This window comes from Stegodyphus dumicola, chromosome X1 (genome assembly GCF_044657685.1).
Source record: "Stegodyphus dumicola isolate Sdum_Otavi_A_Nest chromosome X1, ASM4465768v1".
In the NCBI taxonomy this organism is placed as follows: Eukaryota; Metazoa; Arthropoda; class Arachnida; order Araneae; family Eresidae; genus Stegodyphus; species Stegodyphus dumicola.
This window is the reverse complement of record NC_140780.1, coordinates 236908722-236934947: the sequence shown is the minus strand read 5'-3', so window position 1 is coordinate 236934947 and position 26226 is coordinate 236908722. Positions and strand designations below refer to the sequence as shown.

Here is a 26226-nt window from a genome sequence, read left to right as displayed (position 1 = left end):
CTCAGAACACTACAAAAGACTGAAGTTTAGCAATTCCGTTAATATAATCTTGTCTTCAAGGGAACCACCCCAAAACAGCAATATCATCAAGACCCATGGGTGATCAACTTGAGAATTTATTCCAATTGAATATCATTATAGTCTCAATGGATCATCTTGAGAATTTATTCTAGTTGAAAATCATTATAGTCTAAATATATTATTATACTATTAACATTATACAGTTCATTTTTTTCAATTTGAAACTTACCCACAGTAAGAAACTACAATTAACCAATGTTTCTATACATGTATAATTTTTTATCAATTTTGACATTTTTAATCATACCTGCAACAGTTACATTTGGACAGTATTTTTTAAAAATACATGTCTAAAACTGGCTGTCAAAGATTTCCTAAATTTTCATGATGACGAATTCTTAAATATACTTTATACCGAGAAAAGTGAAATGCATCACAACCATAAACTAACCCTATTTTTATTTTTTAAAAAGGAAAATATCTATAATTATGCTGTTTATCTAATTTTAACAAAAATTAAAATGTGATTAAAAATACAAAAGTTACCTCAGCAATAGCATCAGCAAGGCTTGGGTTACATAGTAAAAGCCATCGGCGAGGAGTTATACCATTTGTTTTATTTTGGAATTTCTCAGGATTCATTTCATAGAAGTCACGGAATATGTCCTTTTTAATGATTTCAGAATGTATTGCAGCAACACCATTTACAGCATGTGATCCAACTATTGCCAAGTGTGCCATATTTATGCGCTTCTCACCATATTCTTCAACTAAAGACATTCTTCTCAACCTGTCCACATCACCTGGCCATTTTTTGGATACTTTCTACAAGAGCCATTGGATCAAAAATAAATTTTTATAATCCAATTATTAATTAAAATTTTGTACACATGAAAGTAACACTTTACAAATACCACAATTTTTATGATACAATAGCGTTAATAGAGTGCTAATTATTATATAAACTATATACATATATAACACCATCTAATATGCATACTTTTATGTTATTTCTCATGATTAAAAACATCTGAATGAGACTTAGTTCCTCAGGTATTATGCATGTTGAATTATTTTCGTTTGAATGCCTTGGGAAAGCTATTTAAGCTTTTCTTTTTGATCCATTCTTCATTATTTTGAAAGTGATGGGATTTGAAAATAAATTTTTCATTTGCTACCTTAACAGTGTGCTCTCAAAAAGGTAATTTGATTTTGTATAGACTGAGTTTGAATAAAGTCATCTGTATACTGAAATCAGTTGCATTTAATTTCCATCCCGAAAAATTTATAAAATTATGACCAACTTTTTTGGAGGGAAGGAATATTGTAAAGCTTTTCTCTGCCCTAAATATGAGATTGTTGCCGTTTAGCAATTACATGATAATGTTAAGAGACTGATGGCCAAAAATTGAGTTTTAAAAAAATTAATTCACAAAATTTAAGCAATGATCTGCACAGCAAAATCAGAAGTAAAGAATAAAGAGTAAGAAAGATAGAGTACAAAGCATAAAGATATAAGAAAAGTTAATGACAAAAATCAAAAACAACGTACAAAATATAAAGATGAAAGAAAAGTAAAAAAAAAAAAAGAAAAAATTAAATTCAACATTTTCTTGATTTAAACTCTCGTAGATATTTCACATATAATGAATGTTCTTAATTTATAGTATTTGTACATTTTAAATCATTATTTTTGTTAAATCCCATGCAGGAATTATTGTTTGAAATTAGTCAATTTCTTTACTTATTTTAAAAACTTCGGACGAATGGAAATATATTTCGCAGAGAAAACCTTTTTAATTAACAAGGAACCTATTTATTTAGCATTCTAAACACATAAAAAAGGAACCTTCTGTGCGTTATAATACTCAAAGAATATACAAACAAAACACCCATGTTGCCACAAAAATCTACATTATAATGAACATATTAAATTATTGTGTATTAATTGAGTTCGTGCACGTTTCTTAACATCCTCCCACCTTGCAATTTTAGGAAATTGCAACAACTCAGTTCATCAGTTTCTAGTTCTGACTCTTTAGAGAGAGGCCATTTATCAAACTCTTGTTTAACCCAATCCGGTGCCTCCCACCATAGCAGCAACATTTTGGCATCGCACCCTCTAGAGAGAAGATCAGCTGGATTGCTTCAGCTTGGTACATAATGCCCAGTCATCCGTATTTGTGCATCTCCTTATTTCAGATACACAGTTTGCCACAAAAACACTCCAGTGGGAATCTTTTTTGATCCATGTAGAACTACATACGAGTCACTCCAAAGGTACACTCTGCACTTTGTCAATTTAAGAGCATCAATGACTTGATGATACAACCCAGTAGCTATAAGTACTCCAAGCAACTCTAAACTAGGAATAGCTACTTCTTTGGCAGGTGCTACTCTTGATTTATATAACACCAATTGTACTGAAGTTTTGCCCTCAAAATATGCATGTAAGAAAATGCATGCCGCAGTACTAGCTAGCATCACTAAAACAATGTAGAGTGATAGAGCATTCATCAAAGGGTACAATCGCAAGTCTTCTTGAAATTTTACAATAATTCAAGAAGTGTCTTTTGAGCCAAGCCTGAAATTCTCTTTCTGCACCTTGTGGAAGATTTTCATCCCAGGAAAGTTTCATTTTCCATGTATTTTGCAGAATGAGTTTTGGAATTAACGTAGTTGGACTAGTAAATCTGGTGGGGTCAAATATCCTCCGTGAGACTGACAGCAGAGATCTTTTCGTGTGGGCACTCTCAGAAAATGTCAAAGGGGTTAAACTGCAATAAATTTCATCATTCTCGGTGTCCCATGAGAGTCCCAGAACTAGAATGATCTGATAGGAAGTCATGCTTCCATCTTTGAATGTGAAGCAGTCCACCCCCTGAGATCAAAACCTCCTGAAAGCATTAGAGTTTGGGACTCTTCTTTCGACTTGACTACTACTTCAGTTTCGAAATGAGCTATACAATTGTCGACATAAAAGGATTTCTTCAATCTAATTGCTGTTCCTCTTAAATCTTGTGGAGCATTATCCCAATAGTAGGAAATCATTGCTCCCAACAGGAATTGACTCTAAAAAATGCCGAACAAGACACGTAACAATCTTGGTTTGATTTGAATCTTTCCACCACAAGAATTTCAAAAAGCCTGTCTCCAGCACAAAAACTGATTTGTAAAAAGGCTTTCCTTATATCGGCAGTAACACCAATTGCATGTTGCCGGAATTGCATCAAACGTTTTGGAAGCATTTCTATTAAATTCGGCCCCTTTTCGAGGCAAGCATTCAAGGAATTCCCATTTTCATTCTTCAAGGATGCATCAAATACAAGCCGCACTTTTGTAGTCAGACTCGAATCCTTGATTACTGCTTGAGGAGATAAATAGTGACTAGTATCACTATTATTCGGAGCTATTTAAATTATACCTTATTATATACTCAGACTGATTTTTCTGTAATGGCTAAATTCTGATATGACAAAATGTCTGCATTTGTTTATGTACCTACATTTTGGAAAAGTTTTAGCTTTAAAAAAATAACTGAATTTGTATTATGATAAAAAGCCATAAAGTAGACTAATTTGTGATGAATTAACTTTAAAAACAATGCTTCTAAACTATGTGGTATGACAGCTACTCTGTTCAAACTGTTAAAAATAATAAAAGTCATATTTCTGCATTTATTACATATGAGAAAAAAAATCTTCCTCGTAAGCAAACAGACACAACTTAAATCTGCATACTTCAAAGGTCAATTATATATACATATAGGTGCAACAAGTTAAAAAAATTGTTTTTTTATACTGATACACTTAATTTGCATAACTACTATATTTTACAATAAAAGAAATATACGTACATCCAAGAATCTCGCATTAATTTCATACATGATTTGCAAATGTCTTGGTAGAATATTTTCAAGCATACTGACAGGCCAACGTTCAAGGGCTTCTGGTAATACAGTGTGGTTTGTATAAGCACATGTTCGTACAGTTATGTCCCATGCCTAAAAATATTCCTTAATTTATAATTACATGAATTTGATACATCACAATAAGGAGGAAAACATGACAAAATTATCTTGATATATAAGTTAATCCAGCAAAGTTATGCCTCAGAGTTAGACTTTAAATGAAAACATTTAACTGGCCATTGCCTTAACATCTTTACATCAGAACAACATATGTACACACATAAATATATATATGTATATAAATATTTATATAAATATACACACACCATATTTATACATGCACGCTCACACACACAAACACAGTAGAAACACGATTATCTGAGTTTTTTAAGTAATCAAGTTTCTGTGTTATCCAAGCCCAATGCAATAAATAAAAATAGCCCTTATAACGGCCTTGCTCAAAAGGTAATATTGACTTCGGTTTTAGCAATAATTCAAACCATATAAAAACTCCATCTTTACCATGCTTGAAGTCAGCAGCTTCAATTCTTGTGAAATTTGAGAGGAAAATAAGTCGGTTTTTAGCTTTTCCATTAGAGCCAGTGTACATAGCTCCCTGTGCAACAATAAAGAGGCATGAGAGACTTTGGCCTTCTTTTGTGCGTGTGTTCTAGTGTCTGCTTGTCAAACAATGACTGGTAGAAAATAATGTGTGGTTTTATCACTAGAAGAAAAGCTTGGTGCTATTAACAAGCCAGATTGTGATGAAACGTTTAGAAAGGTGGCTATTGATATAGATGCTCACAAAGTGACAGTTGATGACTGAAACATGGGTGACCAGGGTTCACACAAATTTCTGCACACAGAAATTAAGTACTTTTTAAGACTTTTAAGGACCATTAACGAAAACAATTAAGGACCTATTGGCAAATGGAAGCTGAATAAATACAGTTAAAGATATTGTCTATGCCTGAACTTCACTTTTGCAATACCATTTTAGGAATGAAATACATCTATAAGTAGGTTGCATTATTATTAAACATAATTATAAAAGAAAATTGACCATAAAATCAACTTTAAATCAAATTTATCAAGGTAAAAATGGCATACTATGGAGGCTTTGAATATCCAGAGCTATGAAATTGAAAGGATAAATTTAGCCAGGTTAGTAACACTCACTGCACTTATGAATCAGTCATAGATGGAAAGTGAGATAAATTAATACACTCACTTTTGGGACATTCCCACAGCTGCACAACAGAAAGTTCTTTCTTCTATTAAGATAACGATGTTCCGCAGTAGAAATTGCACTGTAGGTATACCAATAACGTGGTCACGCAGGCATAGTCCTGTTGCACTAGCTTTTAAGTTCTACTCCAGTATTGATGGTATGAGGGTCTTTCTACCGTTCTTCCCCTGGCACCAACCACTTAACAAAGGACTTTTAGTACTCTATGCCACACAAATACTATATACTTACAGACATACATGGCTTTCCTGGGATTCAACTCAAGCCCAGCAATAGAGCAACCAGGAACATTATGCTAATCAGAATGGCTACATTAGACAGAGGTTCAGAGAAGTCTGGCACCTGTGAACCTACCTACGCATATAAAGTATTGAGAAGCTAGCTAATTCCATACCAGATAAATTCCAAGGAAAACAACCAGTGGTTGGTAGTAAGGGTCCTCCAAACCTCTTCTACCATGATAATCTTCACAGGATTTCAGTGCATGCACCAATGGTTTGGCCACATCCAATGATAGACAAAATATACTTCCTATCACATTTATCAGAAATTAATTTTTATACATATTTAAAAAAATTTAAGAGCATTTTGTAAAAAAAAAAAAATTAGAGACTTGCAGACATATATAAAAATACAGTCAAATACCGAAAATCTGCGTTGCCTCCAAAAATATAAACATTCAGTTTATAGCTTCCAGAAACCGCAACATTGAGTACGAAATATCGAAGAAAAAATACTTATTGAATAATGACGTCATAATTACCGAATAATAATAAGTCATAACATAAATACCAAATTATTAATATCATGATAAAAGTTTTTTTCCCTCTAATCTGCATAGAGGTAAATAAGCAGACGATTCGCTCAACTCTTCTTTGTAGTTCACGATTTACATTATATTTTCTGAGGTTTGTTATTTCGCAAGACTATTTAGTGCTGCCTTTTTTTATCCGGATATTTTATGGATAAATTAAGAATATTTTAAATTTCAGCCCTTTTAAATACATTGACAGATAAGAAACGCACTCATGATTTTACTGCTTGCAATGTTAAAAAACTTAGACGTTGCATTGACAGTAATGCAAAAAGGGCAAATTCTGCAAAAGATGGAGGCATGTTCCACTCCTCAGTTTATAGCAGAATCATATGGAATTGCAACACTATTGCGTATGATATACCGAAAAATAAAGAAAAGCTGTTGAAATTTTACAGCAACAGTGATTCTAACACCAGAATTCGAAACCGGAAATCTTTGCACGAGGAGAAATCGGCAAACCTGGATGCTGTGTACATATAATACAACAAATAATATAATCAATTTATATATGCAATAATTTAACGCATATAATAAATTATTGCAATAATGTATATAATAATTTAATTAAATGTATCTAATATGCCTTATTTATTTTGCACTTTAAGTCTGAATATTATGATTTATCCTTTCCATACTGAAATCTGCACAACCTCTGGTCCCAAGCTTTGTCGATTTCTGGACTTCTACTGTACTACAAAATAGTTTTTAGATAAACTAAATACAGTCAAAAGTCGTTAATCAGGACTCGTCGGGACTTCGGCGATTCCGGATTATCGATTTTTCCGGATTATAGATCCTCAGTTTAAATCTAGTAAGATGGCATGCAGAAATTATAAAATTAAAAATATGAAACCGTAATTTATGAAATAAAGAACAATTATGATCTAAAGGGTATCAAAATTTACAAAAAGAAAAAGCTTAATATTTATTTGTTTACTTTATTAAACATTTCTTTCAATGTAAGTTGTTTAAGTTGCTTCATTTCATGTGATAATACTTCCTCTTTAATTCTATTAAACAGACATAATTTCTTGTTTAGTTACAAAGTTCCACTGTTCAAGTCCTATAATTGCTGTGTTGAGAATACTGACTAATTTGTCAATAGAAATTTTTTAGTTTTCAATAACCTCCGGGTAACTTTCTTCACTATCAGAAGCGAATTATAATGACGAGGAACTTGATTTAAATCATATCAAAGATGGAGTACATCGATATGAAATACTATACTTAGTAAGGAATTATAAGCTAAATAAAATAAAAACATCTGCCCTGAAGATAAGGATAGTGCTGACAGATCAACTTCTAATTCATTGTGCACCGCAGCGTGAAATTGATAAACAGATTTTGGATTTTGAAACATACTTTCGCTTCGTAGATCCTTTACATATTAGTAAATATATATCGGAAATTCTATTTGACATAATCGAAAGTTCAAGCTTACTTTTATAAAATTGCTCTAACAGTCTGCCAAAAATAATAAGCCAGATCCAATTCGAAGATTAAGGAACAACGCAATCTGCAACATTAACTGAATTAGATAATTTTAGCTTAGCTTATACAGTCCATTACACATTAAACGTGCATGCGCACACCCATATTCGCAGCCATAAAGTTCTTACGTGCACTCGTAAACGCATGTGCACATGCGTGAACGCGACGCATGCGCAGAAAGTTTGTAGCTTCAAGTTCCGGATTATGGGTGTCCGAATTAAAGACTTTTGACTGTATTTTTAAAAAGAATCAAAAGCACAGCACTACTGAAAATATTTATATATAATATTTATATATTAATATTATATATATATATTATATTTAATAATGGGTAATATTTATAAAAATAAGAAATTTATTAACAAGGTTTTCTTGAATTTGAGTTGGATAAATATCAAGTCTAATTTTTAAGACAATGATAGTAAGCTCACTTTGTCCCATATTACACCTTCCACATCAACAAGTATGCGCATCAGTTCTGGAATTGCTAATGCAGGATGTGTATCATTTAACTGAATGGCAACCTAATGGCAAAAAAAAATAGTGTCACTTCTTCAAGTTATAAATTATACTTGTGACATTATTTAATTGCAGAACTTAATAGTAAAGACATCTGTCAAAAAGTCACATTTAACAAATAAAATAACCAAGTACATGCATACTTTATCAGGAAATGTATCAAAGGATGTCCTAACGGGATCTCTGCTTCCAAACTTTGATGATTTGAAACGTCTAATGATGTCTTGCAGAGTAGCAGCAACCATAAAATATTCTTGTTTTAATCTCAGCTCTTTTCCTTCAAAAAACTGAAAACAAATATAAAGTTAACTTCTGAAACAGAAAGATGATTTCTTTTTATTTAATTATGAAAGCTGAATTTTAATATTTCATTATTTCAAATTGCTTTACTTTAAATTCATACAAAAATTTTAACAAGACCAATATTAACAACTTCATTACTCCCTCCCCAAAACGAACTCGATTTGATATGTGCCACCAGGCATCAGAAATAAGATACATTAATCATAGTTAAATGTGGCCCGCATTGTTGCCCTCACAAAAGGTACTTGTCACGTAATGTTTTCCAGCCACAGAATATGGCAAAAATGAAGAGAGATTTATGGCTAGGTAGGACATGGTATCTCCAAAGCAAGGTTGCATCCAGATCACACAAAGCAACTTTCACTTAAAAGACAAGAAATAGGAACACTATTACCTTCCTTTCAGCTGGCATTGCAATGGGAACTTCTGCTCATTTAAAAGCATACCTTTAGAGAATAGTCACTAATTTTCAGATAAGAAACTAGGGAACACAATACAATTTTTTCTCCTGGGCAGGATGATACTATTCAACATCTTTCAGTATGATACACAGGTGGTTAAAAGCTGGTGAAAGGGGGGTAGAAACAATTCTAAGGCAGTTTCAGAGACAAAAGTACCTTTGGTTAAAAAAAAACTGAGTTTTGTAAGACAACCAAATGGTTAACACTTGATCTGTCCTTGATTTTGTCATAAATTTGGTTTAAAAAAGGCACTAAAGGTACCAATTAACTATATGCATAGTTGCGTCCCTGTACCCACAGTTTACATAAGTAGAACCAAAAATAAAGAAACAGGCCAAAGTTTCAACATATTTGCTAAGATCAACAACTTGTAACATAGCAAAATACAGCACTCGTACCTAGCAAGCATGCACAAACATTGTCTTCTTAGTAAACATGCTTCTACATGCTTGTTTCGAACAGTTACATTTGATGCTGGATTCACCAGAACTGAGTAGGTAACCGCACTGAGTGCAGGTAGCTTGACCTAGGCTCGAATCTTACTGAAGAGATTTGCAATATGTTCATCCTTGTGATTTTCCCTACATGCAATGTGAATATTGTCAGTTGCCATCAGAAAGGCTTCCATGAAAGCATACCTTCCCTTAACAAAATAGCTCAAATACTTCATCATAATCGATTAAATTAACAATCATAAATTCGACTTCAATCTTTCTAGTACGCTTCCTCTCATTAGTGTTTTATCACCAACTTCATGCAAAACTTTTATTTACTGTAATAATGGTCCCAAAACAAAAATGATGCTATTAGAGCTTAGAAACTAGTAGTTATGAGTAGTACTAAGAAAATGAATTGTTATTTCTGTTATCAAAGCTGAATTTCTAAAATTACATGTGTCAGAGCCCTATGGAAGACTGTCAGGAAAGACTGTCAAAAATAAATAAAATGACTAGTAAAATACAAATAATCCAACAATTAAATAATTAATGGTTAGAATAATTAAGCAATTAATATTAAAATGTAAGGAGAAAATAAAAATATTATAAGTTATTAAATAAATGGTAAATAATTAAATATTAAAGTACTGGACCTTAAAATATTTGGGGTTTTGGCAGGAATTAGTTTCACATAAAAAATAAGAACTAGCTCAACTAGTCCCCAGTTTAATTTAAGCTCTGAATATAATGCACTACTTCAAGGGATGACAGAGACCATTCTTTTTCCAGCCCACCAATGAAGAATATTAAAATTTTTAAAGCCTCACTAATGAAAACAGAGAATTTTATAAACAGTAAGAGAGAAAATTTTAATGGGTGACCTGTAGGTATGAAAACAAAATGAGAATTCTCCAACATTTTCTGACCACAATTTCCTTTCAAAATAATTCTAGCTGTCAAAGTAACAATTTTCAACCCCCATCTTTGGTTACACTGCAGGTGCTCTTTTTTGCAGGATGACACTAGCAATGGAACAAAAAAATTTTACCCTTTGTCATAAATTCAATGTACTTTCTGAAGAATAAGCCTTTGACATGTGAATGGCGCTTTTCTTTGCTTAAAAGTCTCGACATCCATCCAAGGGTTTGTTTCCCAAGGAAAGAGAAGCATGTATTCAAAAGCAAGAAACGATTTTTGATAAAATTTCATTATTAAAATGCTGAAATTGTTCAGTTGCATTAAAGAAGTACTGGAGCCTTCTTATTTAAGGCTCCAGCTAGAATTATGATTTATCCCAAAAACTAAGAAGCACAGCTCTGGCACAATTTAAGCTCTGTCCAAATTCAGATCTCGCATTCTGTTGATCAGATTAAAATGTCTGAATCCTTTACTTTTATGGATATATGAAAATGCAGAGAGGAGATTCTAGTATATTTTGCACTGCTTTACATTGTATTGTGCATAATCAGAAATGTGATGCGAGTGATCCTGTGGAGAGTAATCCATTAAACGTTGGTGAAAATGTCTTTTTACTACATAATTTATCATATATTTATGTGTGTTACATGAGTACCTGTTTTATATAGGTCGTTATTACCTATGGTTTTACGTATTCATGATGTCTTGGAATGTATTACCCATACAAGCGAATTGTAACTTAAAATAGCAAAAGTGAATGAAATACTGTTATACAAAGTATCAAAAGTAAAACAGTATAAAGTACAAAATAATTCAAATTTAATAATTGAATCAAAGAGGAAAACCACCCAAAATATTTAAATTAAAATATCTTACGTTATCATTGGGATACAGAACCCTTGAAATATTTTCAGCATAATTCCTGTCTAATACTGCTTGTATATAATCACCATCATTGACTGAAAAAAATACTTTCAAATGTACTTTCTGCAATTTCATATCAAACTGAATTTTTATAAAAGAATTTATTCAAAGCCATTAAAATCTCAAACATATTTAAAAATATGCATTGCAGCATTCATAAACACAGCACTTAAAAAAAATTAGTACTACTGAAATAAGCGATAAAAATATTCTTTGTCTAAAATACATAGATAAAAGATACAAATAAAGGAATTTGCACTTACAAAATTTTAAGTTGAAACTATTTGGAGATTTAGCTGACCAGAGACGCATTGTATTCACTACATTATTCCTGAAGCCAGGTATTGGATTGTCATATGGAATAGCAAATACAATCTGAAATTACATAAAAGTTTAATTATATTTATTTGAATAAACAGCTGAAATTTCAAAAAATGAATAACAAACGTTTATCCTCTTGCACATAAATAAACTGTTTACATAAATGAATTTTACCTTGCATAATGTAATTAAAATTGCAAGTTAAGAAATGCATACTTGTGTATCAACCCATTTACATCCTTTGTCCGTTTGTTCAACTCGTCCATAGAAGTTAACAGGCAATGTGTACTCAGGTCTTGCTTTCTCCCAGGGATTTCCGAACCTCAACCAATCATCTGGTTCTTCAGACTGAATAAAGAATATTAGTACGAGATTAATAATCTTGTATAAATTTATTACAATGATTTTTAAGTATGGTACAGAAACAAACTAAGTGTATGTAAAAACTTATTTACAAAGTTTCTTTACTTTGACCTTAAAACTATTCTACTTATGTTCTCATTTATTACAAGACATGAGTTTTACCAAGTCAGTATGCCAAAAAGTGCTAGATAAATTATGCAAAGAAATGTAGAAAGAGCAAAGGATTTCAGAAACAATACAAATCTTCTTATACTGCTGGCCATCCAAAATGCAACATTATGAAGGAAGCATCCCACAGTCTTAAAATTTTCACCATGCACAGGCTTCGGCAGAACATACAAATGCTTAGCACTGCAGTGCATTTACAACTCATATGCATTAGTACCACCACCTAGAAGCACTATAAAAGAGGAGAACAATATGTCATTTTAATTTGTGGAAATGTGTGTTTTCCTTCTCATTTGGAAAGCTTTAGTACGTCATCAGGGAGGGAAAGCAATCATTCAAAAAAGTTTCTGAATCTGAAAGAAAAAAATTGCAAGATGTGCATTATCCTTCAGAGAAATCATTGCTTGTGTTTAATGAAATCAAATTTTATACTTGGATATAGAATCGCAGCATCAAATATAGAATCAATGGGTGAAGGAGAGACAGAGCGACTGACAGAGACAATTGCACTAGCCTCATCATACCCCTGTACGAGAGGGCAGGCATGTTGTGCATATGACAAAGAGGACTGATTGTACAGTAATATCAAGAACTCTCTAGAGTTCAACAGTGAGTCAGTATATACCATTCAACGTTTCTAGATAATGGAAGTCTTCACAAGACGTCTTTGATTAACAATGATTAACTTTGACTCTACATCTCAGACATACAAGGTTAATGCACTGAACGCCAGACACACAGATATTAATAGTGACAATGCCTTTTCAGATGAATCTGGATTCTGCTTATACCACTGCGATGACCGCGTCCAAGTTTGGCAGTACTATTTTGACAAACATGACCTTGCATTATGCATTGTCAAACAGCTTTATCACATGGAGTTTACACCTAAATGCATATAATATGCATTGTCCTTACATTAAACTCGTATATATCTGAAGTTTTGGTGCCTGTTGTCTTCCCTTACATTTGAGGTGTGCCTGTGCCCAAATTTCAGCAGGACAATACAACGCGGTGCTCACTGTTGAACAATTTTTCAGTGCCCACCAAGTCTCACTGTTAGCTTGTTGAGAAAGGTTGCCCATCGAATGCATTTGATCTAAAGGGTCGCCCATCGAACGCATTTGATCTAAAGGGTCGCCCATCGAACATTTGATTACATCTAGCTAAGCGTAATGTTAAATGGGATATTTCCAAGAAAGAAGATTCTGGTAGTATTGGCTTAAACAGGAGGATCTCGAGAAAAACCAGCTCCAATGAAAGCGATGTCCTGGTTACGGGGGACATTTATTAATTTTGCCAAAAATTATTACCTTGGAACCCAGCTGGGTTCCACAGACATCAACCAATTAGATGAAAGTTCCGTTTCTGAAGGATCATGGGAAATTTCGAACATAGGGATGGTTGTAGTTTGAGGTCATCTACTACAGAAGGTGATTTTATCGAAGAACTACAAAAACAACCATATATTATAAAAATGCAGTACACAAATAACTGACCAAGTCATTTGAAACATTTTTACACACAAATTAAATTTATAATTATTGAAATTTCAGAGCACACAGTATTTCATGATATTCTTGTACTTTTGATTATTTACTTAAGAATTTTTACAGCTTACAAATTTGCTTACGAATTAATAAATTGTGTTTTTAAGATCGTTTTCATCCAAAATTTAGTTCCAATTTTATTTTAAACTCCCCCTTTCAGTATTTGCACATCTGAACATACACATGCAAATAATATGTATACTATTTTATTGCAATAAATTAAGATGAAATGTTCATTTTATAAATATTTAGTTGCATTTCTTTCATTTGCAATACAATTATAAGAAAAAGCATTGTTCAGATACCTACAAATATTCCTCCAAATACATCGTAAAATTCACATAAGAAAACTAGTTCCTACATTCACTATTCATGAAGAATACCTCCAAGCATGATCCATTTTGACAAGAAGAAACTTTTGTCATTCGCATCTCAAACACATACTCCTCTCACCCTTGTATTTTAGACAGTGTACCAACTACTGGGACCTACATTCGTCGATTTGTGAATAACATTTCAAAAACAGTCATCACCAACACTAGCACTCTAGGCTGATGACACTGTATTTCTCTCACAAAATGCTTTTCTTCGTTTAGGATTACAAGCACTATAAAACCACATCCGGGCACTTGAGACCTGGCTAGTAAGTTGGAAAGTGGAAATAAACATAGAAAAATCTACAGCTATCACCTTCACAAGAGAAAAGAAAAGCAATGGAAATATTCGCACTGCCTTGGCTAGACAAGTTGCCTATCTCGGGGTAAACCTCAACCATAATCTTTCATGAATGCCATATATAAAATACATTATCCATATTTCCAGTTTTGTAAACTTTGATTCTCCCTCTGAATTGTCAGGAACAGTGTTTTATCTATTGACAATAAGTTACACATTTACAAAACCATTTTGAAGCCCATGCTCACCTATGCCTGCCATGTATGGGCCTATTCAAGTTAAACCAACTGGAAGCAACTTCTGACAGCACAGAATTGCACACTAAGTAAAATCTTCTCTGCCCAAGCTTTCTCAGAACAATGTAATTCATGGGGAATTGAGAACTGCTAAATTTCTTGCCTATTTCCATTACCTGGTACAGTACAAAGTCTGTAATCCGGACTCGTCAGGACTTCAGCGATTCCGGATTAGGGGTTTTTCCGGATTATAGATCATCAATTTAAATCTGGTAAGATGGCATGCAAAAATTATACAATTAAAAATATGAAATAAAGAACAATTATGATCTAAAGGGTATCAAAATTTACAAAAAAAAAGCTCGATATTTATTTGTTTACTTTATTAAACATTTCTTTCAATATAAGTTGCTTCATTTTTTGTGCTAGTACTTTCTCATTAATTCTATAAACAAAACATACAAAAAAGTTTGTGGCTTTGAGATCCGGATTATAGATCATTAAGCATAAGGGACGTCTGGATTACGAACTTTGTACTGTACATAATTTTTATCTGAACTTTAGAAGAAAGTATCCTGTTCCGTGAAGACACGAATATTGTATGGCTACTTAAAGTAAGAAGTATATTTATCAAAACTTATCCTGAAATCTGTATTTCTGACATAATTTCATGTTAACGTATATAAAATTTCTGTCATTAGATTGACTCTTCTCTAGTTTAACAAGTTACATGCTGAAACATACGATTTACATGCTATCGAAGACTAAATGACTTTGCAGTTTTTCTGCACTTTAAATTCTTTATAAATAATATATTTATTATTTTGATGAATTTAACTACAATAAAAATGCAGTTTTTCAAAACTTATTTTTCTGTCCAATAAATATATCATATTATCCAAATAATCGCAAGCATCGTATTCCTACATCACCAAAATCTAGAGCACATCAGGAAAACTACACATAAACTGTTGCTCTCAACGTGAATGCATAAGCTTATGGTGCTGATATCAGCATTATTACTCAGCCATGGATACTTGGCAAGTAGGAAGTTAAAAATGAATTACCTGTTCACCATTCTTTATGCGCTGAGCAAAAATGCCATATTCGTATCGAAGTCCATACCCATATGCAGCTAGACCTAAAGTTGCCATTGAGTCAAGGAAGCAAGCTGCGAGCCGTCCAAGACCGCCATTTCCAAGCCCAGCATCTTCCTCCATGTCTTCAAGATCTTCAATGTCCAATCCCAGCTAGAAGAACAGAAAAAGAAGAGAGGGACATAAATTTCAATATTAATGAAACCTCTGTTCCATTTATAAAAATATTTACAACAAAAAATTAACTCAGAATGCTGATAAAAAATTATGAATTAAAATGATGACCCCTTCTTTGCTGTAAATTATTCATTGAGTTTATTGTTTGTAAATAAATAGTGACGATTTCAGAAGTTTCGATATTGACAAACCTGATGTTCTAGGATATTCAGATTTTAACAAAACAAAGATAAGAGAAGCTCACCAGTTTTAAAACTGAGAAAAATCAATCTCGTATTATAGTAGAAACACTATACTTCCTTAGCCCTTATTTAACAGATTCTCAACAAATGCATACAGCATCTCTTCAAACCAAACGATCTTATAATATATTCATTTTCCTTTCTCTCAACAGTACTATCAAATTAATGTGCCAGTGTACACTAACTCATTTACATTTCTAAAAATTGTTTGGAAACAATCACTTAGTTTTCATATTTACAATTTTTGATCTATTCATATTTTCATAATTTGACAGACTGAAAATTAGCCTTTATTTTAAATAAAATTACACATTTTATTATGGAACTTCTCTTAAATATTTGCATGTGTCACTAAACAATGTTAAACTTTCAAAAATCAAAAACAAAGGTTCAACATTAAGAATTAGCATCAATTTTTAAAAATTTTTCACAGTACTAATTTCGATAGTTTCTGAACTACCTTCTTCAGCTGCTAGTGCAAATGAACCAAATAAAGGGTGAAAAAAGATAAGATACGGATAGAGATAAGATGAGATGAGAAAAGTTTGACAGAAGTTAAGCTACTAGCGCCATCTATTGATGAAACAAAAACAAATAGGATACTGCAAAAAAACTACTGGGGAAAAAAAAAAAATTAAAAAATTTATGCTGATTCTTAATGTTAGACTTTATTTTTGATTGTTATTCAGATATATGATACAGTCAAAAGTCGTTAATTCGGACACCCATAATCCGAAATGATCTATAATCCGGACCTCAAAGCTAAAAACTTTCTGCGCAAGCGCCGCGTTGACGCATGCGCATAGGCGTTTAAGCGTGCGCGTAAGACCTTTACGACTGCGCATTTGTGTGTGCACAAGCGCAGAATACGTTTTCGCTGCGCGTTTAATGTATTACGGACGGTATAAGCTAAAATTATCTAATTGTCTATTTCAGTTAATGTTGATGATTGCGTTGTTCCTTAATCTTCGAATTGGATCCGGCTTATTTTTTGCAGACTGTAAGAGCAATTTTATAAAAGTAAGCTTGAACTTTCGATTATATCAAATAGAATTTTTGATGCTGGAGCTCCCAAAGGATCTACGAAAACGAAAGTATGTTTCGATGTCCATCAAACAAAAAGTGGAATTGCTCCAAAAAATGGATAAAGGCATATCCTTTGTTTATCTAACCGTTCCGAAATCTGTTTATCAATTTCACGCTGCGCGGGGGGGGAGGGGGAACGTGGCGGCGCACAATGTGTGTGTGATTATGGCAAAGCCTCGAGGGCTATCTGCCTAAAGGGAGGGATGCCTTAGTGGAGGACTTTCTAAGGGAAACTGGCTCGTATACACGTTACACATGGGGAAAACCACGAAAACACCCATGCAGCCAGCCCGTTTGCGGGATTCGAACCTCGGACCGAACTACCAGTGTTCGGCGACTTTACCGCTCGGCCGCTGGTGGGCAAGGCGGCGCGCAATGAACGTGGCGGAAGTTGATCTGTCAACACTATCGTTATCTTCAGGGCAGATGTTTTTATTTTATTCGGCTTATAATTCCTTATTAAATGTAGTATTTCATCTCGATGTACTTCGTCTTTGATATGATTTAAATCAAATTCCTCGTCATTATAAATATCACGAATACAAATCAAATAGTTTTCTGGTTGCAATTTTCTAATTTCGGCTATGCATAATGTATGCTTTACGCATGCGCGCGTTGAAAGAAATGTTTAATAAAGTAAACAAATAAATATTAAGCTTTTTTTTGTAAATTTTGATACCCTTTAGATCATAATTGCTCATTATTTTATAAATTACGGTTTCATATTTTTAATTTTATAATTTCTGCATGCCATCTTACCAAATTTAAACTGATGATCTATAATCCAAAAAATTGATAATCCGGAATCACCGAAGTCCGGACGAGTCCGGATTAAAGACTTTTGACTGTATTATGATATTTAAACTAAAAAATGTTAAACATTGTTTCCATAATTATGAAACTAACAGATTTAGAAACTAAATTTGGGCTCCTTTTCACTTTTTGTTACAAAACAGCTACACTTTTAAGACAGCTGAAGGGTCAGAAAGATTTGGCTTCTTGAAGATACCACACTATAGCGGTTAACACACAAAGATAGAAAATACACACAAAGGTTAAAAGAATTTTTAAAAAACAGTTAAATTTTTTTTAAAAAAAACTGTTAGTGATATTCGATAAAATTCAATAACAATTACTGCAAATTACAAACGCATTAGGAAGGCTAGAGGATCAACAAGAAACGGGTACAGGAATGCAGAAATCTAGGAATACGAAAAAATGTTCTTTCAGAAATCTTTAGATGATTTCGTAGACAGGTGCAACTTACAACTGTTCCTTACTGTAATTCAAACTGTGAAGAAATTTACTGAAATAAAAAATTCTCATCTCAACACACTAAAAGCCACACTCTTATTTTAGGAGATTATAAAAATTCTGTTGTCATTCCCTTCTTTCCATCAATTAGCTATAAAGTTGCACATATTTTGCAGAAATTTAACTTTCGGGTTGTTTACTCTCCCATCAATAAAATTCCAACTTCTATACTCAAGGACCCCATTCCGGATATGAATTCCTGGGGTATTTATAGGATTCCTTGCCAGTGCGGTTTAATTTACATTGGCCAAACTAAGAGAGCCTTAAAATTTCGCGTCAAAGAACATGAGGCATATGTTAGAAAAAAGGAAACACAGAAGTCTTCTGTTGCTCAACATTGTTGGTCCGAAAATCACACTTTCAATTTTTCTCCTGCCAAAATTATTCAAAAAACATCTTCCATTGGAGAACTGGATTTTCTAGAGGCATTTCACATTCATAAAAATCTTTCTGTTCTAGTTAACGATCCTAATTCCAATCCAAATTTGCCTTCGGCTTTTAGAGAAATTATGTTTTAGTTCTGGTTTCGCTAACAGATGGCGCCACTTGCTTATTCTTGTCCAGGCTTTCTTATCTTATCTAAACATTATTTCCTATCTTGTTCATTTGCGGTTTTGCAGCTGAAGATGATGGTTCGGTAAAACCATCGAAACTAGTCCTGTGAAAATTTTGTGAATTAACGCTGATTTTTGTTGTTTGACTTCTGAATCAGTAAGAAATTTACTGGTTACAAAATCTTGGATATCCTGATACACCGTGAGTAAAACTCTTTGTAAAACAGACCTTCTAAGCAAGCAGACCTATGCTTTGTCTGCTGTTGACTTAGACTGCGAAATGAGCCTAATTATACCGGTGAAGAAAGCACCGAAGTGAAGCACTTTAGACTGGAGCCTAATGAGTCATAGAAAAGTTACTTCAGTGGTGTTAAAATTTCAGAGGACACAGTAGTCCTAAGATCGAAAGCCATTGATAATATGATGGCATAATCATAAAATAAGCGGGCGTCATTCTAAATGGCTACAGATTTACTCAATGAACTGTGAATACTGAAAGCTACAGAGATGAACTTCTCGCTACCCATGTGAAGCCTTTTAGAAGTGTAATATGTGACAGCTACAACAAGCCTTGTTTGTTTCAGGTCATCTTGAAAGCCATGAATCAAGCAAAATGCAGTAGTCTAAATATTCACTGGATTTAAATTGGATTTAACATATGACAGGAACACAAGACGTTGATTTTCACCACTGCCCATTCACACCTAATATTACCACAGAAGCTTCAGAATATGATTAAGCATGAATATGCTGTAGTACTGCAGCTACCCTTGGACAGTCTAATAAAAACCATGAAAAAAATTGATGTGAAGCTTGTATTTCTGCCAATGATGATCATGTAAATCAAAACTGTCGACAAATATAAACAATATTTAATATCAAAATGTTTTAGTCAATATGTGAAATCTAACATTACAACATTTAAAAATAATTTCAAGAACTCGCAATTATGCTTTGAACGTGTATCAAACATGTCAAAAAAGGTCTTAATACATTTTTAAAAATTTTCCAAAATAAAATAAATCATACTTTTTCTTTAATTGTACTTTCAATTTTTCTCAGCAGTGTAATGGTCAGGCTTCATAGCACAAAATTTTTATCTTACACAAACTGCCTAATGCAAATTTTAGGGTATTAAGAACTACACTCCCTGACACGACAATTATAATCGCCTGCAGAGCCAGACTTCTGCCAGAATGGGAGCTTTATCAAACCATGCTTATCGTATGAAATTCAAAAGAAATTCTGCTTCGTAAATTTAAACATTTTAAAAAAGCCACCAGCGGCCGAATGTTTAAAGGTAGTTCGTCCTGTGCTCGATTACAGGCAAACTGGCCAGCTGCAGGAACGCTTTTGTGGGGTTTCTCGTGTGTAATATGGATACGAGAGCAGTTACCCCTAGAAAGTCCATCAGGAAAACATCCTCTGCTCAGGCAAATAGCCCCTTAATTAAATAAACCAACCTGTAAGCATCTTCACACTATAATGAAACACTTATAAACAAAACTGAAACATCAAAAACCTCTAAAAGTATGAAAACTGTAGGACTTTTTTTTTGCAATTTTTTCCTACACGTTTTGTCTGTTATAAAGTTAAAAACCAACATATTATAAGCAATGATTTAAATTCAGCTGGAGCATAGTGTTGTCCGGCTCCAGTTTTAAACTCTTACTTAAAACCGTAACTGCAGGTGGACCGCACCACAGCCCCAAAATGGGTTGAATTCCGGTATTTCTCCGTTATCAAACTGAATCGTAATACTAGCACGAGTTGCAATTACTTTCATACAATATTTACTTGAACATTTATTATGATTGAAGTTAACAGCAAATGATTATCTTTCCCGGGGAAGTTTTTAGAGTCATAGAATGCACTTGTCAATCACTTTCCTGCCTTTATAAGGTAAATTTGTTAGCGTCAGCCGAAGACAACTCATCATATCCAAAATAAAATTTGCCACTCAAAAGAGACAAAAATTTATCACAACACAAAGCATTGATGCTGTACACAAGATGTATAAAAGAAAAATAAAATTTCTGATTGTAAGTAACTGTAGAATCCAAATTAATTCAGGAGTTGGCTGCCGCTATACTTCATTCTCACCAATATTCATATTCAGCAATTTTAGTACATTATTTTACGTTTCTATAGTCAACTTCCTCATGGTAATATTCTCTCTTCCTTCCCCTTTTTTTTTTTTTTTTTTTTTGGCAATACACTTTTTAGGATATATTTAAATAAAAAAATACACACAATATAAAATAATTAATGAATAAAAATATAAAATACATTTAAACTTCACTGAAACAAGAGTTTAATGAAATTTTAAATGTTGCCCAAAATATTTCCATACATTTTATCCTCATCACCATGTGTCCTAAGATTTTTTCCCTCCTCCTATTTTTTTATGCATTTTGTTACATGAATTTAATTATGACTTAATATTTTAACTTTAATTACTCATGATTTATTGTTTAATTCATTATTTCCCTTTCTTTCAGCTTTCAGATAAACGTCCATAAGGATTCTGCACAATTTCAGAAATTGTGCCATAAGCAATCACAGTCAGTCCACAAAAACAAAACTAAGTCAAATTTCCCCAAGTCAGCAGTTACACATATTTTATTTCAGCATTTCAAGCAGGTGATATCAAAATAGAATAAAAATTATACTATATTTAGAAGAAGTAATTGTACATATGAATATATTTAGTTTTCAGAATTTAAATGCATGCAGTGTATTTACATTAACTAATGAAGCCTGATACATCATTTAAGCTGAATCGAACACTGGTGCTTGTGCTGCCATCTATCGCGAGCTTGGGAAAACATCTGCTAGTTTCAAATGCCGAACTAGTGCCGCGCTAAAGCCAAATTACTGTCGAATAATGCCTCTTCTCAATCAAAGATTCGTAGTCATTTGATGTTATAAAAATTAGAGATGGATGACAATTTCTTTTTCGGACTTCGTTAATATACCTTCTACTTTGTTTCGCAACAAAAACTGCTAAAAATCACGTCCAGTGCCAAGCTATATTTGAGGATTTCTAATACAACATTTATGAAGACAAATTACATCTGACCTACTAAGAAGCAAATTAGTTAAATTTCAAAAATAAAAAAAAATTAAATTTTATTTCTGTTTTTTCGAGATATTTCTAGAGGCTCATTTTGAGTTTAGCCATGATCGAACTCTAGACAAAAAGCAATCCCTACTATCAGAAAAGAGAAAATTGCTTTTTGTTTTCATTTCAAATCTTCCAGCACTCCGTAAATAAAACTTTTAAATCATATATTTATAAATTAAAATTAATCAAAGATTAAATTAAACTAACGCTGAAATAAATGCACTAAATGAGTCTTTCGTCTTGAAAAAAAAAAAAAAAAATCATGCCACCAGTACGGCAGGAACAGAAAATAGATTTAAAAGGAATTGAAAAGGTTCTCTGCACTCTCTTCTGCCATATAAGAAATAACCAAATAAACAGACATACTATAAAACAAAATTACCTGATATAGGGCCTCATCACAAGCACTCTGGATGTTGAGATTTATCATGGTATTACATAACGTTCGACCCATGTAATACTCCAAAGATAGGTAGTATATCCTCTACAAAAGAAGAAATACATTAGCAAAGGAAATACATTGCCTACCAAAAAATTTAAAATGACACACAGTTTTCACTTAATTTAGAATGAATCATACATATCTCCTAACTTACTCAAAATAATCCAAAATATATAGGAAACTACTAGAAACAATTTCAATTATTAATTTTCCTATCAGTTATCAAGACATTAAATAATAAGCATCGCCCTTTTAACAGCGATGATTTTCAACCTTTTTTCTCTTTTCTTAACCGCAGCTCTAATAAAACTGGCAACCATCAATGTATCAAAGTCTGTACCTCAAGGAGAATATCTTTAAGCGTTTAGATTATCAAGGAGAATATCTTTAAGCGTTTAAGCTATTAAGAACGTTTCATTTCTAAGAAATGGACAGATTCTGTAGGTTGAAATGTTTGCACATCTCAGTAAAATACAAATTACAGTTTACCATTGTATTTCCAACCAAAACATCTAATATAACATACTTATACTAAAAACTTAAAATGCTCATGGTATCGCTTTCCATAGGCGCCAATAAATAAATAAAAATAAATAAAAAAATCAAACAAAACAAAACCTCACCAAAACTTGAAATTTTAAATATTATCACCATAAATGATTAAAAATCTAATAAAATTCTCCCGTGATGTTGCAAGAGTATAATTCAGGAAAGACTCAGCTTTTAAATAAGGATTTGGAGAACAGTTTCCAATCTAAATTGGTGTTCGTAGGAGAGACAACATAAGGCACAAAAGTCAACAGAAATTTTTTCAGCTTTTAAATTTTATTTAAAGGAAATATAGGGAAATAATCATGACGCATAAAAACTAAGTTCTTTTAAACCAGTTTTGGTGAATTAAAATCTCTGTTACCTACAGTTCAATTCAGCTGGCTGCTCTACATGAAATCACTCTTCCAAAGCAGAAGTGCCGAAGCTCATGAAATTTTGAAAAGTAGCACCAGGAAAGTATTGAATAAATTCCGGACGTTTACAGATTGCCTAATGTTTTGAAATTTTGACCACTTTTGACAAATTACTACTCTTACAGTCATTGCTTACACAATCTGCAGACGTTCTTATCTCAGATACTAAATCCATAAAATATAAATAGTTCAATCGATTGTTTAACGTAAGTGTTTTTAGAACAGTGATATATAATCAGTACGAAAGATCGAGATAATTAGTAATTTTTAAAAAATGAGAAGTACCAACAACTCTCGATTTCAAATTTAATCGTATGAGAGATTTTTAACTTCTGATAACCAAAACAGCCGAAAACTGAAATCCTGGATTTCAATAAAAATTTTCATTTCAACGATAGAATATATCAAGTTCCTTTCTGGCAACGAAAATTGCATTAAAAATAAGCTTAAATTGTTATTTTAAAATATGAACATGCAGCAAAATTATTAATGTAAACTTCCACTATTTCTTTTTTAATTCGAAGGGACTAGAAAATAAGCTCTGTATTCAAATTAAATGTTAGGCCATAAAAAGCCTAACATCTAAATCTGCTGAATACTCTTTTGTTCGCTGAAGTTCATTCGTTGAATACTCAATTTTTGGCCCTGGAATAAGTTAAATACTAGGCGGTATCCCTTACAAAGTCCTTCCTGAATGCTTCCTTCTCTTAGATAAAAACAAGCCCTCGAATACGTTGCTGTATTTAACCAGCCATCGAAAATAAAAGTTGAAAAATAAAACGAAAATTATTTCAGAATAAATATTTGTTTTCAAAAATTTAAAGCATAATAGCCATTTTACCGAAAGAAAATTTTTCTTTACGGAGAAAAAACGATTGTTGAATTTTATATTTACAGAGCCTCTTTCGAGCACAAATCTGAAGCGCTTTCACATGAAACCCCATTTTGAGAAAATGTGCTAAAATTACATATCAATATTCAATGAAATAAAAGGCCTGTATCTGGAAAAATCCAGCAAAAGTAAAATGAGAATATGGAAAGTTTATCAGATTAAAATTTCAGCAGTTCGAACTGAGACATAAGGTCTAAAATTTTTTTTTCTTAGTGACTGTCGTGCATATTACCTTTTAACTTTGAACACCCATTTTTAGTTAGTAAAAACTAAACTTTAATTGAATCTAATCTGTGGACAATAGATACTTTATTATTATACACAGTGAGAAGTTTTGCAGGGAAGTTGGTAAATGAAAACAGATCCAAAAGAAACCTTTATTAACAATGTGCAAGGTAAACTGTGGGAATTTTAAACATTAGTTGCTTCACAAAGACTTCTTTCACCTCTTTTGAAATTAATCTTTAACAACTGCAATAATTTTAACTGCTTTCTTTTGAACAGAAATTACTGCTCATTGTCTTCGATGATATGAGAACAATTATCTACTTCATGAAAAAGACAATATGGAAACAGTAAAAATGTCGAATAAACTACGCGACGACATAAAATGTTCCCCCGATTTTTGAACAATACACTATAAAAGCAAATTAGAAGGATAAATTTAACATGAATTTAGATGATTGCTAATCAAACTTCAGCAATTTAAGTTCTTAAACTCTTATTAAGTGCATGAAACAACTAGCCATTCAATATTGCGCCTCTAAAAAAAGCTTCAATAAATATGAAATTTTAACATGCTTCAAAAAATGAAAGATGTTTCTCCTGTTTATGTAAAGAAAGCAGCTGAAGCCCATCGTGTATAAATTAATTCCTATCATGCAGTATTTATTATATTAAATGACTAACTGATAATCCTTGAGATCCTTTTTTCGAAGCTCGAGGGAAATTAACAAGATATATTGTAAACTCTCTAAGGAGTATATATCATTTTCATACATTAAATCAACTTAGGATAATCTTCACAACTTTTTGAAACATTAACAATGCTGAAAACCTACTCTAGCGAACTTGTTGCTTCTTTTGAGTGCTCGCAAAGTTCTCCTTAACCTTATTACCTTCCAAGACTTAAAAAATTTATGGGAAAATATTTTATGGAAAATTCTTCCAAAATGCTATTTTAAGCTTTATGAATGCAAAACATGTTTTAGTTATCGTTGTAACATGCCCGTAACATTATGAACAATGAATTTTAAAATATATAGCACTTTGAAATAACCCATATTTGTTACTGCTGTAGATACAGCTAAATAACTGCTAAACTAAAAAAGCCACTGAAGGCAAAATGTTTCGTAAAAAACAGCCCTCATTTAAAAAGAAATACGTTTGGTTTTGTTTATGTAATTAAGGCAAAGCCTAAGGGAAGTAATGCGTTCGTGGAAGACTTTCTAAGGGCAACTGGCTCGTATACACGTTAAATATGGAGAAAACCAAGAAAACGTCTATGCAGCCAGCCCGTTCTCGGGATTTGAGCTTCGGACCAAACTACCAGTGTTCAATGACTTTAACCGCTTGGCTGCAGTTGGGCCATTTAAAAGAAATTACCGCTGCGGCATGTCATAACACTTACTGAAAATAAATTACCATAAACAATGAGCAGTTCTGTTTATACACATTACAACATGTATTAATACAAACGCTTTCGTCTATATTTGCAAATTCACGCGGCAGTTTAAAAACATTTGAATAGCTTTAACACTACACCATTCCTTTAGTATATGCTGAAGCTAATGATTAAATAAGAGAACACTTAGATCACGTATAACTCAAATTATTATTGAACTCATAACATTTTTCAAGGGCATTTTCGTGGAAGACAATCTTAATAGATTTAGTCCGTATTTTATATACATGGAAAATATAGTCCCATGTTGGAATGCATTTCACAGAAGAATAGTTTCTAAACC

At 32.6% G+C, this 26226-nt stretch overlaps 1 protein-coding gene across 2 annotated transcripts in view; it reads right to left on the bottom strand.

Moving 5' to 3' along the window:
- Window positions 1-26226, bottom strand: part of Glyp (glycogen phosphorylase) — a 74988-nt gene that overhangs the window by 21787 nt on the left and 26975 nt on the right. For both annotated transcript variants that reach the window (XM_035361789.2, XM_085807203.1), the window contains exons 2-10: window positions 22343-22444; window positions 15431-15613; window positions 11588-11719; window positions 11314-11425; window positions 11003-11085; window positions 8151-8294; window positions 7920-8012; window positions 3878-4024; window positions 568-846 (exon numbers count right to left, since the gene is read on the bottom strand). In XM_035361789.2, coding sequence (XP_035217680.1) covers window positions 568-846; window positions 3878-4024; window positions 7920-8012; window positions 8151-8294; window positions 11003-11085; window positions 11314-11425; window positions 11588-11719; window positions 15431-15613; window positions 22343-22444 — 1275 coding nt within the window. The remainder of the gene's footprint in view (window positions 1-567; window positions 847-3877; window positions 4025-7919; window positions 8013-8150; window positions 8295-11002; window positions 11086-11313; window positions 11426-11587; window positions 11720-15430; window positions 15614-22342; window positions 22445-26226) is intronic.